At 33.2% G+C, this 20371-nt stretch overlaps 1 protein-coding gene across 2 annotated transcripts in view; it reads left to right on the top strand.

Annotated features, from left to right (window-relative positions):
- SLK (STE20 like kinase) overlaps nucleotides 1-20371 on the top strand; it is a 71938-nt gene that overhangs the window by 33747 nt on the left and 17820 nt on the right. The window contains exons 6-13 of one of the 2 annotated variants that reach the window (XM_056804423.1): nucleotides 64-258; nucleotides 2120-2201; nucleotides 4758-4886; nucleotides 5634-7013; nucleotides 8396-8526; nucleotides 8752-8875; nucleotides 14237-14416; nucleotides 16239-16331. In XM_056804423.1, the coding sequence (XP_056660401.1) occupies nucleotides 64-258; nucleotides 2120-2201; nucleotides 4758-4886; nucleotides 5634-7013; nucleotides 8396-8526; nucleotides 8752-8875; nucleotides 14237-14416; nucleotides 16239-16331 (2314 nt within the window). The remainder of the gene's footprint in view (nucleotides 1-63; nucleotides 259-2119; nucleotides 2202-4757; nucleotides 4887-5633; nucleotides 7014-8395; nucleotides 8527-8751; nucleotides 8876-14236; nucleotides 14417-16238; nucleotides 16332-20371) is intronic. The other variant, XM_007479076.3, reaches the window with a different exon arrangement.

Below are 20371 nucleotides of genomic sequence, written 5' to 3'. Positions count from 1 at the left end.
TGGTCTTGGTACAACCCTGTTTTTCAGTCATATTATAAAGTTAAATTGTGTCTTTCCTGTTAGGATGGCTCCAGAAGTGGTTATGTGCGAAACCTCTAAAGACAGACCCTATGATTATAAAGCTGATGTTTGGTCCTTAGGCATCACTTTGATAGAAATGGCTCAGATAGAACCTCCTCATCATGAGCTAAATCCAATGCGAGTACTGTTGAAAATTGCAAAGTCTGAACCTCCTACACTGGCACAACCTTCAAAATGGTAAGGTGTTTTAAATTTATAGGGTTTTTAGGGTTTAAGTTCTTCCAAAATTTAAAGGGATATTTACAGTAAAGTTCATGGGTCAGAATTTGTGTAAATTAGAAAGTAATAGTGATTTCAACTTTGTTTCTAACTCCTTAGATGTTAAATCAATTACATGGAATTGTATATTCTCTTTAAAATGTGAGAGAATTGAGCCCTATTTAAAATTTTTAATTTTTGTGTTATGAGAGAGTGAAATATGCCTCTGACACTAGAGAAAATTTTTGAAGTGATAAGATATTGGTTCTTTTGTCCACATTTGAGGTTCTAGAAGTATGTCTTAATAGGTAGCAACTTTATACCTTTCCAACATTTCTTTTATTATAGATTTTACTCTTTTAAAGAATTTTTTAATACCACTTTCTTTCTAAAATAGCTTCTCCACACTCACAGAATCTGTTCTTGTAACAACTAAGCCAAACAAAATATTTCAATAACTATATCTGATGCTATGTAAAACATTTCACAAAATTAATTTAAAAAATTCCACAAAATGTAGTTTAGCATTTCTGTAGTGAGAAAATGGAAGTGTGTAGCATCAACATCAGATATATAGAGCCAATACTGATAATTGTGTAATGCTTCATCCAAGCCTCTTTTCATTCTAGTATATTCTTGACAAAGTCGCTAAAGTGATTTTCCTAGAAAGCAAATATGACCATGTTACTTACCTACTTTAAGCTCCAATGACTCCATATTATCTCTCGGATTAAATAGAACCTCTTCTATTTTAAATTTAAAGCTTTTCACAACTTGGCTCCTATCTTAATACTCATTACTTTGCCCTAACCACTCTTTGGGCCAGCCATATTGGCCTACTTCTTGTTCCTCATACTTGACACTCCATCTTCCATGGCTATGCCTTTGTACTTCTGGCTTTTGCCCCAGGGCTACTCTGTGTTCTTTTCACTTTAACCTGTTGAAATCCTTGGTTTCGCTTGACTACATAACTCATATGCCTCTTTATGAGACTTTCTCTGATTCTTTTAGCTACTGGTGCCTTCCCCAGCAAAATCTGCTATTTAGTATTTCCCTCTCTGTCTCTGCCTCTTCTCTTTCTCTTTCACACACCCACATTGAATATACATGTGTCTACATATTTATATTTTTTACATTTATGCCTATATAGATATAAGTTGCTGTATACATATACATATACATACACACACACACACACACACACACACACACACACACACACACACACACACCCTTTGAGGGCAAGGGGACCACTTTTACTTTTGTTTTTGTATCCCCAGTGTCTCTAGCACATTGCATGACACATAGCAGGCACTTAATAGTTCCTTGACAAATTCACAGCTATACAACTGCTGTATTCTCTTCTAGCATTGAATATTTCTACTTTCTGTCAACTTTGTCTAAGTGTGAAGTGAAACCTCAGAGTTAATTTTTATTTCTTTCATTACTAGTGATTTGAAGAATTTTTTCATATTGCTACTGATTATTTGTATTTCTTTTTTTGAAAACTGACCACTTGTCTTTTTGGAAATTGCTCTTAAACTAACTAGGGAAGTAAGCCTGTAGATCTAGAACTGGAAGGGAAATCAGGGGTCATTTAGTTCAAAACCTTCATTTTACAGATTAGGAAGCCAAGGCCCAGGGAAGTTAAGGAATGTATGTGCACACACATGCTGAGTGCCAGTGGTGGGATTAGAAATTAGGTCCTCTTACTTAAGAACCAGTGTTCTTCCTTTTCTGCTTCTCATATTTATGACACTTTCCTGTATGCCTTAGATAGCAAGTTTTTTGAGACATGCAGTATGTGTAGTGGATTCATAAGTTTAAATTCCTTTTAAAGGTCTTCAAATTTTAAGGACTTCCTAAAGAAATGTTTGGAAAAGAATGTGGATGCCAGGTGGAATACTTCTCAGCTTCTGCAGGTAGGATAAAAAGTTTGGTATGAAACAGCAAATTTCATCTTGTTCATATTTCTGTGGGGGGAAAATAATTTCATTTTCTTTGAATGTACTCTTTATCACAGTTCCTTTTTATTAAGTATATAATTGTACAATACTGGAGAACTGTTAAAAAAGGCATCACTCCTGGGATGTTTTGATTTAGTTTTACTCTCTGGTAGCCTTTCAGAACTTTTAGGTTCTTCATTTATAAAATGGAGATTATAACACTGGTACTACTTACCTCATAGTGCTTTTGTGAAAATGAAATGAGATGAATAGTTAAGTACTTAACATAGAGCCTGGCACCTAGTAAGTGCTATATTAATGCTTACTCCTTTCTTGTTAAGAAAGCACTTGGTAGACCTTAAAGTGCCAACAGTTCTGAGTTGTTGTTATTATTCAAATTAGGATTTTTGGTACTGAAAGCAGTTTGAACTTAATATGTGTCTACATAATGAAATCATATGGTTCTTAAAGGTAGGAAACTTGTGGATTTGACCTCATATTACCCACTGTGTTTATTCCAACAAGAGGGGCACAGTAGATATAAGTTGAAAATGCTAATGTGTCATTGCATTCTTTGATAGACCTTCTTAAGGAATTTTTAAAAAGTATTGTATATAACTTCAAAAGTACACTAGTACTGTTTGTTGACTTGTGCTTGATTTCATCAGTGGAGGAAGCATCCTCTCCTAATATCATTCTGTAGTAGTTCTACAACTAGGGTTTCCCAGAGCACTAGAGAAGTTAAGAGACCATGCCCTGTAACAGACAGTCAGCACATGTGAATCAGAGCCAAAACTTGAGCACAGCTGATTCTGACTCCACACTGGCTCCCTGTGGGATGGTATGCTTCCTTCTTCATCTGTGCTAAAAAAAATAAAGGATAGGGAGTGAACCTGTGATTTAAAAGGAACTTTTCCTCTGGTGAGGAAATTCCCTTACTAGTATTTGGCTATACCATCTCTGTAATTTGTAGTGTTAAGAGAATTCTTAGACACTGAAAAGTTAAGTTATTTTCCCACAGATACACTGCCAATGTGTGGATAAGTGGAGGTTCTTGAACCCAGTTCTTCTTGACTCTGAGGGAGGGCATCCTGACCCCTGTTTCTTTCTTTCTTTTTTTTTTTTAACCCTTACCTTCTGTCTTGGAATCAATACTGTGCATTGGTTCTAAGGCAGAAGAGTGTTAAGGGCTAGGCAATGGGGGTTAAATGACTTGCCTAGGGTCACACAGCTTGGAAGTGTCTGAATCCAGATTTGAACCAGGACCTCCCATCTCTAGGCCTGGCTCTCCATCTACTGAGCTACCCAGCTGCCCCCCTGACCTTTATTTCTTAAGTGATATCCAGGCTCTGTGTTAAGTACTTTACAACTATTAATCTCATATCTGTTGTTCATGACTTTCCCCCTATCTATAGTAAGAAATTTAAACTTAATAAACTTTCCAAATTTTATGTGAGAGAGATTCCCCTCCCAACCCCCCATTAATTAATAGACAACACTGCTTTGAATTTTTATTGTATTTTTATATGGCTTGGATATATTTTATTTCCTAGGGAGGAATAGTGATTGATATTTTAAGAGCTTTTGGTAAATTATCAATTTTTGAATATTTAAATGTTTTATACATTTAATACAGACTTTTTTGTAGTGTTCTTTAATGTTGTTAAAAAATAGGAAAAATATCTTTTTTAGAATTATCTTGTATATTATCCTAAAAATCATTAATTATACAATATAATTTTTGTAGCAGTTAGAGCAGTACCTTTGCACTTTATAAGTACCAAATACTTATGAAATTAATGAAAACTTAATTCATAGAGAAATTATAAGAGAAATGTTGGCTTCCTATCAGACCAAACTTTTGTATAAGTGCAACATTATAATATTCTTCTTGTAATATTTTCTTTGAAGAATAAATGAAATAGTTGCCAGTGTATTTAGATTTTTAAACAGTCCTATTTAATAAACAGTTGTTTTAGATATAGTAATCAAATTATAAAACTCTTAGTAATGCTATCATGCTTTTGGTGTATAGCTAGGTGGTTCAGTGAATAGAGAACTGGGCCTAGAATCAGGAAGACCTGAATTCAAATGTGTCTTCAGATACTTAATAGCTGTGTGACCTTGGGCAATTCACTTAACTCTGTTTCCTCATCTGTAAAATGAGCTACAAAAGGAGATAGAAACCACTCTAGTATCTTTGCCAAGAAAACTCCAAATAGGGTTACAAAGAGTCAGACCAGACTGAAATGACTGAAAAACAACAAAAATGCTTTTGATGGTATTATATGATCCAGCCAAATTATTTAATTACCAGAATAGAATCATAGAATTAAAGGCTTCTTAGAATTAGGAGTAAACTTGGAGGTCATTTAGTCTGAAACTCTAATTTTGTAGATAAGATTGAAACTCTTGAGAAATTATGCAGTTTGCCTTCAGTAACACAGATCATTTATGACAGAACTAGGATCCTAGGTTTTTATTTGCAAGTACTTTAGTTGTGACTGAGGCAATTTTTTCAATGGCAAACAGCATCCTTTTGTTACTGTGACATCCAACAAACCAATCCGAGAATTGATTGCAGAAGCAAAGGCTGAAGTAACAGAAGAAGTTGAAGATGGTAAAGAAGATGATGATGATGAAGAAACAGAGAATTCCCTGGTCAGTATAATAATGTAAAATGCCATTTATTGAAGAATTTTCCATTATGCTAAATATCAACTGTAATCTTTGTTGCAAAATATCATTTTAAAATTAATTTTATGGCAATTTTGTATTGATGAAAAATCTTGTTTAAAATTTGTTTTCTTAAGGAATGATGTAAAAATTTTAAGATATTTGCTGCAGTAACAGGTGGGCATAGTTGTGCCTTTTACCTATTAAATTATTAAAGTTAAAATTTTTCTAGCAACTTGATATTCCAAGGCATGTGTGATAAGGACACCTAACAGCCAGTCATAAAAATGATTTAAAATATAAACTTGGTCAGGATTCCCAAGAGTAGTGATCTCATTGCTGCTATTTGTTATTAACTAGCTCTTACTCTTTCTTATTGGTTGAAATAAAAAGTTAGAGATGAATTAACTTTTTTTAAAGCAGGTGTTAACTGTTTATTTCCTCATATTTTAGCTGATTAACAGCAGAGGAGAGAATGAACAGTATAATATTACTTTGAAATACTGTTATTTCCTATCTTCAGACCTGATTGTGATGATAGGTTCTCTGCTTTGTTGTGTGGAGATTCCACAAAACTCATTTTTAAGTTTATTATGAAGGGAATGACTTTTCCTTTGGATATTATCACAAGTGTTATGCTTTCAAAATGTATCTAGGAAAATATCTAAGTTAAAAAAATCTAGTATCTAGTTAAAAAATACTAAGCATCTTTCACTTATTAATATCTTTTAGCCTATACCTGCTAATAAGCGTGCCTCCTCTGACCTCAGTATTGCCAGTTCTGAAGAAGATAAACTCTCACAGAATGCTTGTGTTCTGGAATCTGTATCAGAAAAAACAGAACGTAACGCTGTTGGAGACAAAGCTCAAGACAGTGTTATTAATGAGAAAACTGTTGGTGGTGAGCCTGAAAAAATTGTTGAGAGAAGTAATGAAGACATTGCTGTTGATCATCTTGAAAATGTTGTAGAGCTCCAAAATGGGACAGGATTAATTAAGGAGAATAAGATAGAAGAGAAGGACCTATTCAAGGTAGAAGAGACAGTAGAAGTGGAAGACTGTGGGGGGGAAGGAAATGCAGTGATGGAAAGAAAAGACAGTGATCCACCTATAACCTCCAAAATAAGTGCTGATCTAAAACCTGAGAAAGAACAGGATCAGAAAGAGCATCAGTTGTCTAAAAATGAGAGAATAAAAACAATTGACATTAAAGACACTGCTGATGATATAGCAGAACTGGTTTCTGAAGAGACTGGAGAGAAAGAAGAAAATGTAAGGGAAGCAGACATTCAGGGAACTGATAGTGAAGTTAGATTTAAAATAGAAGTGCAGGATAAAATAGAAGAGACTGAATTCACCAAAGGTGAGGTGGATGACACAGAAACAATGGAAACAGGGGAAGTATTAGATCTAGACCTGAAGGCAGTTGAAAACAATGCCAAGGAAGCTCAGAATGATAATGAAAATGAAATGACTGAATTAAACAAAAAACTAAAACAAATTAAGCTTGATGTTGATCCTGAGGTTAGTGGTATTGAGGAAACCCAGGTACCAAGGATAGATATTTCTGTAGAAGGTAAAAATGAGAGTATATATGTTATGAACAGAAGTGAGGACCATTTAATCAATAGTTCAGGGGACCTCTTAGTTATTGGTGAGAAGCCAATAACATATGAAATTGAAGAAATTAAGGAAACAAGTAGCACTGAAGAAATAGAGGTCCAAAACACAATAATGCATACTGGTGAAAAGTCAGTAGAAAGTAAAACTCAGGATGCTCATCAACCTCTGCTAGACATAGAGCAAACAGAATTTCCAAGTGAAATACCCACTAAAATTGAACCTCAAGTTATTGTAGCTTCACAACCCAGTGAACCTCAACCTATTCTCATACCCAGTATTAACATTAACTCTGAAGAGACAAAAGAAAAAGGGGAAATGGGCATGCCATCCCAAGTTGAAACTTCACTACATTCAGAACCTGAGAATCAAAAGGAAAATGATACTGATTCAGGCACTGGTTCCACAGCTGATAATAGCAGCATTGATTTGAATTTATCCATCTCTAGCTTCTTAAGCAAAAACAAAGACACTGGATCAATATCTTTGCAAGTAAGTACATTCAATTATCTGTTTAGCAGATATTTAGTCTTTCACAGCTAAAATTGCAATTTAATCTCTTTTTTAATGTACAGTTGATAGTTTAAAATGTTTTATTGCTGTCCTTTGCTTTCCTATCACCTTTTTTAACTGTACCCTTTGCTTGTCCCCTGCTTATTTCTGGTAATAAAGAATAAAAAAGAAAAAAGGAGTAAAAAAACACAAGTAAAATTAAACAGCTTATCAATTGAATCTGACAGTATATGCAGTGTTTTGTATCCGTAGTTTCCCAGCCATGCAAAGAAATGAGAAAATTCTTATTAGAATTGAAGTCTTCATTATTGTTGAGACATTTCAGTCATGTCCTACTCTTTGTGACTAGATTTAGGGTTTTCTTGGCAAAGATACTAGAGTGTTTTGCCATTTCCTTCTGTAGCTCATTTTACTGATAAAGAGACTAAGACAAACAGGTTTAAGTAACTTCCTCTTGCCTAGCATCACACAGCTAGTAAGTGGCTGAGGCCAGATTTGAACTCAGGTTCTCCTGACTCCAGATTCAGTGCTCTATCTACGGTACCCTTAGATGTCCTAGAAAATAGCACTTATTATATGTAGTCATATATGAACTAAAATCTTTGCTAAAAAGAAATTGAAGGATATTCTAGCTAAGTCTTTATATTTGGTGGCCAAACCTTATCTGACAATTTTTAAAAATAGTACTCTTTCTTAGCCCTAGGACACAGGACTCCCATTTTTGTACTGTCCTGTGTTCTTCCTGTGACGCCACTTTTGGCCTGGGTCTACACTATCTCCTCCAACTTAAGGAATATAGTGATAATAGGTCTTTTTTTTTTAAACTCTGTCATTGTCTCTTAGTCTAGAGAATCCTGGACCCTAAGGATTGCAGGAGGTAGATGAGGAGATAGGGAGCAGAGAGACTACTCTCTCACTCTATACATACATATATACAGACATAATTTCCTGCATCAATCTCTTCAGGTTTCTAATGGAAGGTGAAAAGTCAGGGATATGGGAGCAAATTATTTTAGGATAAGAATGATGTGTTGTGAGCACAAGAATTTTTACCTTGGGATATGTATTACATTATCTTCATTATTAATTTTATTTAATTATGATTATAACAGACTTAGATATTATTTTTAAGTAATGATACTGATTCCAAAAACCACATATACAAATTAATGTCATGTCTCTAGTTACATGGCATAGGCTAATTTTTGTAGTTTCTTACTAATGCAATCACTTAAGGAACTGAGGTTTATCATTTGTTATTCATACTAGCAACTTAAAAATATTGCAGTGAACTTTGTTCACTGCCCACCATATATGTACTATTCAGTACTTTTTAAACAATAATGAAATCTGTTATTCAGGAAACAAGAAGACATAAGAAAACATTGAAGAAAACAAGAAAATTTGTTGTTGATGGTGTAGAAGTGAGTGTGACAACTTCAAAAATAGTTACAGATAGTGATTCAAAAACTGAAGAATTGAGGTTCCTTCGGTGAGTAGAAAATGTTTTTTTTTGTATTCTTTATGAATTTCAAAAAATTTCAATTACAACAGATTTTGAATAGTGATACAAGGAAGTCAATCTTACTTTTTCTGTTTGGAAAAGCTGTTAAGTTTAATTTATTAAATTCTTGCCATTATCTTATATAAAATTGGTTTTACCCTTTATTTTATTATGTTTTTACTATTCTTTCAATCATTATTATGTTTTGATCAGACGTCAGGAGCTTCGAGAATTAAGATTTCTCCAGAAAGAGGAACAAAGAGCTCAACAGCAACTCAACAACAAATTACAGCAACAACGGGAACAAATTTTCAGGCGATTTGAACAAGAAATGATGGTGAGCCTTTGAATTTTGTAACAATTTTTAAAAAGATTCTAAAAAATACCCTTTTGGTAGAAGAGATTTAGGATTCTGCCAGTTTCTGTGATTACATATTATAACTTTTACTACATTTTGTAAAGATTAAAATTTAGGGGAGACTGAGGCAGGTAGAAATTAGTTTCTCTCTGCAAGGAGTATTATATTTTTTAGAGGTTTATTAAAAGTTAAGGATTAAAGAAAATACAGGATAAGAAAAACATGCCTAGGCCAGAGAGGCCTAGACAAGACCTCACCTACATTATGGAAAGAGCCACATCTGCTCCAAAACAGAGACAAAAGCCTTTGCAATCAGGTTAAATCCCTTCTTGATCTCGGCCCACCTGAGAATTCAGTGAGATTACAAAGCATTTTGGGGAAGTGGAGCAAGGGCTTGTGGAGATTGAAGTCTAGAGTTCAAGTCCATTTTTTTTACATTTCCCCGTGTGATCATTTTTGGAAAAATTAATTTTTTTTCCCCAAAAGGATCATAAAAACATAATCAACTTAAAAGATTACAATAATGTGAGGATGAGAGAAAAAAAACAAAAAAAGAATAAAACCAATAATTGCTGAACGCATTGACAGAAAGCCAGTTAGGGGGCAGTCCCCTTTGGCATGAAAGTATACATACAAAAAATGTTCAATTAGCCACACCCAAAGTTCATTTTTGTGCAGCTTATGGTCTGGTCTGGAGGCTTCTTCATGGTGGCTTCTTCATGGTGGCTTCTCCAACAGTTCAGTTTCTGGATTCAGAGAAGTAGCATCTTCTTTACCTAAAATTCTTCTCAAAAGGAATTTAAATTTTACAATTTAAAATAATAATTTTTTTACATTTCCCTGTGTTGTGGGTGATTGAAAAATACAGGATCACTTAGGGATGCGTGGCTGAGGTATGAGGTATATGAATCAATTGGCAAGATTTCTGGATGAAAATATAGACTATCAAAGTCTTATGGGTAAAAATTCCAAGTAAAAGAAAAATAAATCTATAACAGGTCCTTCAATCAGGGCCCAATCAAAATGATCTAAGCAATGATGCATTTACCCAGTCAATAGCCAGGACTACAGAAAGGTACCAGACTATGAAAGACAGAAAAGGGTACCAGATTATATGAGCCAAGGTTTTGGGGATACTCGTCTGTGAGTATTTTCATAGTGAGTGTGGACACAAGGAAAGCCTATGTCGTAACAACATGTCAAACACAGTAACCTCGAGTCTTCACACTAGGTTCAAGATCTTTGTATTGGCCTAGAAGTGCATCAATCCATCCTGGATTGGGTTTTCTTTGGGCCTGTGCAATGGCTCTTTGTGTATATCTTGTCCTGAAATCAGACAGAATCATTAAGCAAAGTCCCATAATTTATTTTAATAATTAGTGGCATCATTTTTATAGTCACAAGCTTTTTAGGGCATGCATTAGCAAATGTATCTTAAACTTGTAGTACTGGAAAATCAAAAAGTTAAAGAAAATGTGCTTCAAATATAAAAAAGAAAAAAATGAAAAAAATGAAAAAGTATATTGCACATGCAAGAAAAATATAATAAAAGAGCTTTTAAAAAATTCAAAAATGTAACTTATAATCATTGACACTGTGTCAGCTAAGAAAATATAAAATGCAAGGCTTTCTCACCAAAAATGAGATCCATTTCCTCTTAATATCTGGCCATGATCATTGTGAGTGAAGGCAAATGAATTGAGCAAGGTAACAATTTTTTCATTTTTTAAAAATACAGTAGTACAAATATGTAGATATCAATATCTCCAAAATTCTCAATAGCTCAATTAATTACAATAGCAAACAAACACACTATCATATTTCACATAAGTTGCTGTATGGTATTTTTCAAACCTATGAATTGATGGATATTTGTCACAATTTTTTACAATCATAGCAAATCTTTCAACCTTGGTATTTAAACATATTTTTAAACAAAGTAAATAATTTTGGGTTTAGAACATAATCAAGAAATCTATATATCATTCTGGTGGAAGTAAAATAGTGAGCTGAGGAGTATAAATAAAGGGGTGCTCCTTTTTTGGAGGCTTTTTAGGGATATATGCCCTGAGATTAACGTCCCAACTTCCATTCACATGTGGGAAGGTTGGGGTTTATAATTGTATTTCACTTCAGGTATGGGCCTTACCTTGTGGTAGGGGCAGGCAAAAATAACCAGAGATTGTTAGGAAAAGTTCCAAAAATCATATTTAAATAACCCTTAAAATCAGTTGAGATATTTAGCACATTAAATTTTCCAAAGGTTGTTATACAATTGTAACCAGTTCTGAAGTCCATCTATCCTCTATGTGACAATTTACAAAGGCAAAAATAGAAAAAGTTTTTTCATATATGGGCTTAATTAACCTATGAATTTTTTTAATATGGTTATAGGGGAAAAGAAACAGAATTTAACAGTAGTTAACTTAGTACATTAAATGAACAGTATAACAGAATAATATTGAATCCAGTAATATATGAACTTAAAATCACAAAGTTAAACCTTAAACAAAACAATCAGGGAAAATGCAATAGAATACAGAGATTTCTATAAACCATTGGAGTCTGAAATACCTCAAAATATAGCCTTTAGTCTCTTCAAAGTTCTTTGGGGTTGGTTTTTTATTTTGTTTTCATTTTGTTTTTGTTTTGCTTTTGAATTAACTCATACCCCCCCACAACTAAACCTTGCATCCTCAGCTGGACTCAGTGTTTTTTCAACACTTTCTTCAGGGGGGATTATATTTCATAAAATCCAAGATTTAAATTTTGTTCAAGATAGATCTTCAGAGAAGAAGCTTGCTATCTCCTAAGTCCAGAGAATGAACTGTTGCAGAAAGATATCTAAACCTTTTCACTACAGGAAGATCCAGAATGAGCCTTGGTGTGCGGTTGATTGAACATTTTTTTTTAATGTACACTCTTATGCCAAAGGGGACTGTCCCCTAATTGGCTTTTGTCAATGCGCCCAGCAAAACATTGGTTTACTGTCTTTCTTTCCCCTCTATTTCCCCATATCTACGACTATTATAGTTTTCCTCTTAGAGGGCAAAATTTTGTATACACTTACAGTTAGAATTTTTCAGGGTGCAGTATGCTTATGTTAGTAATCAGTTGGGGAGACTAGTTCCCCAATCGTCATCAGGGGGGATTGTGACTTTTAAAATCTCCATCTTGCTTGGTCTACCACCCAAAATTGTGCACACCCACACTACATGAGCTTGTGCTAGTCAATGACAAATCAGAAATAACTAACTGCCCACCTGGGCCGTCCTAAGCCAAGCTTGAGCCACCATTGGCACTTGTGAGGCACAGGAAGTGATGGAGAAAGCAGCCTCAGGGATTCACTCACTTCCTGTGGACAGGGCTAGAGGGGAGTTCGTGCTAGAAGTTTGAGCAAGGTGGAGGCCCGCAGACAGCTTCCCTTCAGATTGGTCGCGTGAGTCAAGGACTGATTCCTTCTCTATCTTGGCCTTTTGGGCCTAACTCCCTCCGGCTCCCTGCCAGAGGTTGAATAACCCCTTTTTCCTTTTCTCCTCTCTCCTTCTCTCCCTCTCCCTTTTCTTACTCCCATTGTGATTAAACCACCATAATTTCCATTCTGACTTGAGTGTTTCATTTTAGGAATTTCATAAGTAAATTCCTTGGGGCCATAGTTTTAATATTATAACAACCTTCAAAGGTGAAATTTTCACTACAATTTCTAGCATATTCTTCCATCATTCCCACCCCCCCCATCATTATGAGGATTCTGAACTTTACCTCTTGTTTTGTCTTTGGCATTTTGATTTTGACTTCTGCTCAGAGTTGCTTTGCATGTAATTAAGTCACACTTGTGCTTTATAATATTGAAGCCAATGTCTCTAAAGAAGTTTTCACTGTTACAATGCTAGAGTTCATTGTTCTAAAATAAGATTTTTGCTGTTAATCTAGAGAAAAAACACTGAGAAATACATTGATTTCCATTATGTTTAATTAATTTTTGTGTTTTCTCTAAAATTGCAAAATTATTAATGTATGATAAAATTCAGTTTTCTAGTATTGAATGTATTCGTTTGGAGTTAGAAACATTTTTATTTGGGGTGTTATATCTCTTTAAAAATATTCTCTAATTGTGGTTTTTAAGATCTAATCCTTTTGCTGGAACTATGAGATAAAGTCCTATGTTTTCTAGTCATTCTTTTCTTTAGATAAGGATTCAAATCCATGTAGAAATTTGCTTTGTTTTGGTTGTAATATCAGAGTAAAGTTAAAATATTTTCTTACTGCTCTTTCACTTAATATTTGTAACCTTCTAGAAATATGCTGAGGGTTTTGAGGGGGTTAAGTAAGCATCAAAATTTACATTTATGAAGTCACCAGGCATTTTTTGGTGTTAAGCATAATTTAATTTCCTAGAGTTTTTTATATGAAAATTTATGACACAAATTACCACTGTTAATATATGACTTATTTCACTTAGTATCTTATTTTCATAATTTGACAAATGTGCAATTTTCCTTTTTTCTAAATGTGTTCTTTTCTAATCTCTATTTCTTTGAGAAGAAATTTTATCATAATGCTTTTTCCAATTACTTTTATGCCTAATTCCATAATTACTTGTTTAATTTGCAGTCATATTTTCTTAAGAGTTGTAACTTTATCATCTTTAATTCAAAGAGTAAACTACAAGATATTTCAGAGAACTTGGGCCTATGTTTGAGCATTTAGTCACTTTAGAAGTAAATAGAAAAGTTATAATTATTGTATTATTTTAAAATAGACTGTCTAGGGGCAGCTAGGTAGCTCAGTGGTTGAGAGCCAGTCCTAGAGATGGGAAGTCTTAGGTTCAGCTCTGGCCTCAGACACTTCCCAGCTGTGTGACCCTGGGCAAGTCACCTGACCCCTATTGCCTAGCCTTTACCACTCTTCTGCCTTGGAGCCAATACACAGTATTGACTCCAAGACGGAAGGTAAGGGTTTTAAAAAAAAAAAATAGACTGTGTCTAGGTGAATTCTGTCTTAAAAATTTTATTGACTAATAATTTACATTTCCAACTTTCCTTTAATACTTATCATTGGCTTTTTTTTTTGTTTTAGTACATTGCTATTTTAGCTATTTGTTTACATCAAATTTGTACATCTTATAAAAAAGTTTCATAATAAATTGCAAAGTTAAGGACCTGGTTCTGGACAACTGAACTGTTTAATTTCATAAAGCAGTAGCCAGGGTTACTGCTTAGGCCTTTGCCTGATTGCCATGTATTCTTGGTGAAATGTTCAAAACAGCAAAGATATAATTAAAAAAAAAGAAGTTATTTAAAAGTGTTATAATTATCCACGGGATTCAATATTTTGTAGAGTAAGAAGCGACAATATGATCAAGAGATTGAAAATCTAGAAAAACAACAGAAGCAGACAATAGAACGCCTAGAACAAGAACATACAAATCGCTTGCGTGATGAAGCCAAACGTATTAAAGGAGAACAAGAGAAGGAACTGTCCAAATTTCAGAACATGTTGAAAAACCGAAAGAAAGAGGTAACAATTCAAGTGTTTTGATTTGCTAATGCAATTATTTGGAAACTCTTCACATAATAGAGTCATGCATAGAATTTGAACCATATTTGGAAACTTTTGAAGAAATTAATTTTTAAAATTAAAGTATTTGACTACGATGACAGTCTTCATAGGTTTGGTGTAATGGCTATGAATATTCTGTCTTGTTTTTTTTTTTCTCTTGATTAATTTGATTCCTTTTCTTTCTTGAAAGGAAATCTATAGATGCTAATATTCCTAGATACTCTCAGATGCTTTTATTTTTCATTGAGGTGTTCATTATGTAATTTCATGCCAGAAGATTTCACCTTTATGGCAATAGTTCTGCAGATTTGAATGAAAAAAATTTTAATTGACTTAAGTTAAATATTTTTGCTAAAGTACCTAGTTGATCTACTTTTTCTTTTTGATAAAATGATGAAGAAAATTTTCATATTGCTGAATATTAAAGACTTGATTTTAAACTGAACAAAGCCAGATAGCTTGGATAAAATTTTGTCAATTTTGTGTTCAAAACATTAGCTTATATTATTGTGTATCAAAGAAATTGTTATATACTGAGTGATGTATATGTACATTTTTGGGTACATAATATCTTCTTACAAAATTCATGTATTTTAAGTTATTTTAATTGAGACTTTTAAAATCTAAAATATTATTTCTACATTGATGCTTGCTTATTTTACTTAAGCCTGTTTATAAAAATCAATGTATTACTGTGGGGTTTATGAGCTATTGAAAATATTTGGTTCAACATTGTATTCATTTTTTAACAATTTTGTTATATGTATTTTTCCTTTTTCTTGTTGCTAAACTTCTTGCATTTGGGGAGTTTCTTCCTTTTGTTGGTGATTGGGTCTTAGGGAAAAATGTTTGGAAATTTAAAATATGCCTTTGTTAAATCAGTAGCATGTGGTGATTTAGAGTCTGTTTTCTGTGGGTGCTTTTATATATGATCATTTAGTTTTCAAAGTGATATAGCAGATTTATGGTCAGAAGGCGTACACATCTCGGACTCTGAAATGATTACATGAAGGGGCTAAAAATATACAGAATCAATTAATAATTATTAACCTACTGGTATACTGAATCACATGTCTTAACAATCTTGTCAATTTCTTAAATGGTGCTAATATTTAGTAGTTTTTCATTTGCCCATTTTGTTATGTTTGGCTTGAGTGTATAGCATCAAAATTATTTTAAATGATAGAATATTGGTATTTGCACAAAAATCATCTGCTGTGCTGATTTGTAAAGCACTTGTTATAAAAATGAAATACATCACTCTTAAGATTTTGATATCTTTTGGATTTGCTAAATGAGTGTGTTAGAAATTATTCCTTTGTAATTCTCAAGCCAGACATGACATTTAATATTTTTATAAATAGCAACATATCTTTCTTTTAATTTTCCAAATTGTGGTAAGAAACATACTTCATATTTTCTGACTATTTCAAGAGAATCAGTTGAAATTAACACTTTCAGTGTAGCTTCAATGCTGAAGTTGATAATTTTATCAACTGATTGTCTTTGAAACATAATCAAGAAAGAAAATGGTATATAGGAATGGCTGAGCACTTAGTTAACTTTTATTTGGTATAAAGTTCCTCTTTGCATTCAGGTGAAGCATGCTCTCTATCCTTTCCTTTTTTTTTCCCGCCAAACTAACCTCTTTGCTAATGCATGCCGAAAGGGAACTTTGTGTAACTACTTTGATAATTGACTTTTAGCTTATATGCTCACATAACTGCTTGCTGTGGAGAAAGTATTATTTCCCCACCTCCTGCATGCTTATACACTGTAGGTTATAAATGAAGTGGAGAAAGCACCCAAAGAGCTGAGAAAAGAGCTCATGAAACGCAGGAAAGAGGAGCTTGCACAAACCCAGCATGCTCAGGTAACAGCAGCAGCTTAATGCTACTAAAAACAGAAAGCAGTGTTATTCTCACAGCCTAATGAAATTGTTTGTGAAGGGATACATTTTAACTGCCACTAATATTTTATATTGATTTGTCCCCAGGATATTTTATTATGCAAAAGTTGATGCTGATATTTAGATTTAAGTTGATAATGTGAAATTATGATTTAATAGTTGGAATATCACTAAGAAAAGACAATTTTTAGAAATTTGCAAGCTGCCAAATAATTACACATATGTGATCTGCATATTAAATATCCCAGAAACTTAATATTCAGTCAGTAATTCTTTCAAAGAATACTTATGGTTATACAATAGAAAATATGTATGAAGCTTGAATCTTTGAAATTATATCTATAAAAATGTCTTTGTTTCTCTACAGTTTTCTCAAAATCCAAGCAATATTAGAAAGTGTATCAAGTTTCTGTTTTCAGCTTGACCAAGCAAGCAGTTCTTAAGCTTAGACTAAATCTCAATATGCTGTTCCTCTGTTATGCCGAATATAAAGTGTAAGTAATCTTGTAGTCAAGAAGAGAAACACTGCTTTCTCTGCAAAAAGTGAAGAAATTAAGACCTCTTCCTCTAGGTTTTACCTAGTGATAAGACTGGGCTGATTTAGATAGGTCATTTCTTTAATTATGCCTGCCTTCTGTTTAGACGTAATGGTAGAGAAATTAGTCCTAGAGTCATAGACTCCTAGAGTTGGAAGGGCCTTATTGGCCATCGTTTGCCTAATAGATAAATTCCCAAGATTGAGAATAGTCATTTTTCAGTTTTCAGAGATATTCAAAGAAAGAAGAGGTATATAATTTAATAATCATTTAAATGTGTCTTTGGAATCTGATCTGAGTCATACAATCATAAGCAAACATTTCTTCCTTTGCCCAGCAATAGTTAGTAGTCACAGAAGTATAAAAATCATAGAGTGGAAAGGATTTGAAGGATCAAGATGTTGAACTCCCTCATTTTTACTGATGAGGGAACTGAGATATAGTGAAGTTTAAATAATTTTCCCAAGGCCACATGAAATCCTTCATTTGTATTGCTGATACATTTTCAGGAGATTGTCTTCTTTAATATTCTCACATAGGAGTTGCATTGTATTCTGATTCACAGGGTGTTGCTCAGGTTATGATTCAGTCTTTTCAGTTGTCATCTTGTACACTCTTCAACGCCCAAATGCAAGATGTAAGTCCCAAAAACCAGCAGGGTGACTTCACCTTAATTTTTTTACCCCTTTTTCTTTGACTCACATGTGCTTTCAACTGATTTCACTGTTGGTTTCCATAGTGAAAATCAAGAAGAATTATATTCAATAATATTTATATTAGTAATTGGTTTTTTAGAATGCTTTGATAACATTTGAGCTTTATAATAACCTTATATCAGGGAAGTGTTCATTATTCCTATTTTAAAGTTGAACAAACTGAGGCATAGTCAGTCAATAAACATTAATTGCCCACTCTGTGTCAGGCACTGTTCTCAATGCTAGATACAAAAACCCTTAAAATCATGTAAAAAATAAGTCCCTGAGCCTGAGACTTGAAAATAGTCCCCCTGATTCCTACTTCCTTGTGCTTGACACTATTCCATTCTGCCTCAGGTTTATCTGCTTATTAATGATTTGTCTGTAAAAAAAAAAGAAAACTATGTACATGTTAAAGATATGAATTATGCACATGTGAGCAGTTGGGTGCTGTGGCTATTTTTTCTTTGTGTGAAGTGACATTTTGTGTTCTATATTTTAAAAATATGAGTGTGGTCAGAAAAGCCAGTGAAAAATGGCAAATTTAATCCATTTATTTCTACTTCCTATTTGTTTAATCATACAGTAGTCCAGATTATAACTTATCCATATGACAAATGCAAATTAGCTGTGCAATAACATCTATTTTTTCTCACAGCCTCCAGAGAAAACTTATCAATTAATTTGGCCCTACTGTATTTTTTTTAATGTTTGATTTTTGTAATAAAAGGGGAAAGAATGAAATTTAATTTTTCAGAAACCAAAGTTGATCTTTTAGTTTTCAGTTTTAGGGCTCCTATTTAGAATTCTTCAACAGAATAAGTAAAGTATGGATGCTTTTAAGAGAGAGGAAGGGGGCAGCTGGGTGGCTCAGTGGATTGAGAGCCAGGCCCAGGTTCAAATATGACCTCAGACACTTTCTAGCTGTGTGACTCTGGGCAAGTCACTTGACCCCCATTGCCTAGCCCTTACTACTCTTCTGCCTTAGAACCAATACACAGTATTGATTCTAAGATGGAAGGTAAGGGTTTAAAAAAAAAAGAGAGGGAAAATTGTGAATCTCTATTACTTTTCTGATCATAACCATATATTTTATTCTTGTGCTTCAGTACAAAATGCTTGGAAAAATTTGTTAAAATTTCCCTTTTTGTCAATATATGAGTATCTTGTATTTTTTAATTTCTTAGCCTTTTTCAATGTAAGGAAAAATAATATTATTAAGGGCAGCCCCAATTTTTTGTACAAGATTATTTTTAAACAAATTTATTTTTCAGTTTTAGTGTATCAATACTTCTCTTTTCTTCATTGGTATTATATGTAAGTCACTTAACTTAGATTCTTTAGTTGCCGTCTTTCTTGTGATTCCCTATTCTTAATAAAATCCATCTGCCTTCAAAAATTAACCTATGCTTAGACTCTGTAGAGATTGTTTCTTTGTTATATAAGAAACAGTTCTCTTTCAGTTATTATTAAGAGTAGTGGTTAAATTATATATTCTGTTTAAAATTACATTGATTCCTTCTTCCTTTCTATCTTCTTTGTTTTCAAAGTTGTCTTTACATTTGAGAACCAACTTGGGGTACTTCATTAAACTAATTCCTCTATAATACTATATTTTTATCTTTCTTGATTCCCAGAAGAACCTTTCAGAGTTGGATGAATTATCCCTCAGGGTTTTAATCTAGATAAATAAGTTTGTAAATAGATAAAAACTGCTGTTTTGCATTTTATTGAATAGTTACATGCTTAATAATTAACTTGCATTCCTAATCCAAGGATCCAAATGTACATTATAAATATTAATTTATTTCTGAGAAATTTATTGGTAAGGGACTAAATCCCCATTTTTACTGATAAAACTTGAATAACAGATAAGTCAGGTGAGCTATTGTGGATAATTCAGTGAGTCCCCACAGTGGAGAATATGACTCATGATTCCTTACTTATGGTAAAGTTTGAAATTATTTTTGTTAAGAATTACATGTGTAAAATATTTTATTTTACATTCTTATTTTATTACAAAGAGAGAAAAACTGCATTGTTATTTACCATACTCTTATTATTAGTAATTGACTTTATAAATTAATTTTTTCAAAGAATTTCCTAACCAAAGTAAAATTTTAGTTTCTCCTATGGGTAGGATGAATGTTAATCATCATGTCTCTTAGTGCAATAATATTTTTTGTAACTTATCTTCTCTTTAGACACTTCAATTGTTAGAAGTCCACTTTGGAAGGCAGAGTGTTATATTATTGGGAATCTCTTAATCAGAAAACCCTTTCTTTTATTAAAGTTATATTATTTCATTTCTTTGGTCTAAAATCTTTATTTCCTCAATTTTTCTCCATGGGGCATCATCCCTATATCCTTTAGCATGTTGATTGCCTTTCCCTAGACACTGTAGTTTTTAAATTTCCCTTCTAAAATATGGTACTTAGAACTGAATATAATAACTATAGTTTAACACTGAATAAAGAGGAACTATCATCTCCTTTGGGCTGCTATGTAGAGCAGGGGATAGGTTGCTGGGCCTGGAGTCAGGAAGACTCTCTGAGATCAAGTCTAGCCTCAGACACTAGCTGTATGACCCTGAGCAAGTCACTAAACCTGATTACTTCAATTTCCTCACCTGGAAAATAACCTGGAAAAGGAAATGGCAAACCACTCCATTATATTTGCAAAGAAAACCCCAAATAGGGACACAAAGAGATAGACATGACTAAAATAGTTAAACAACAACAATAATTTCCTTTGATTTAGACATGTTTGTGAA

Source organism: Monodelphis domestica, chromosome 1 (assembly GCF_027887165.1).
Source record: "Monodelphis domestica isolate mMonDom1 chromosome 1, mMonDom1.pri, whole genome shotgun sequence".
NCBI classification, from domain to species: Eukaryota; Metazoa; Chordata; class Mammalia; order Didelphimorphia; family Didelphidae; genus Monodelphis; species Monodelphis domestica.
The sequence above is the reverse complement of the archived record's forward strand: the minus strand, read 5'-3'. Positions and strand labels throughout refer to the sequence as shown.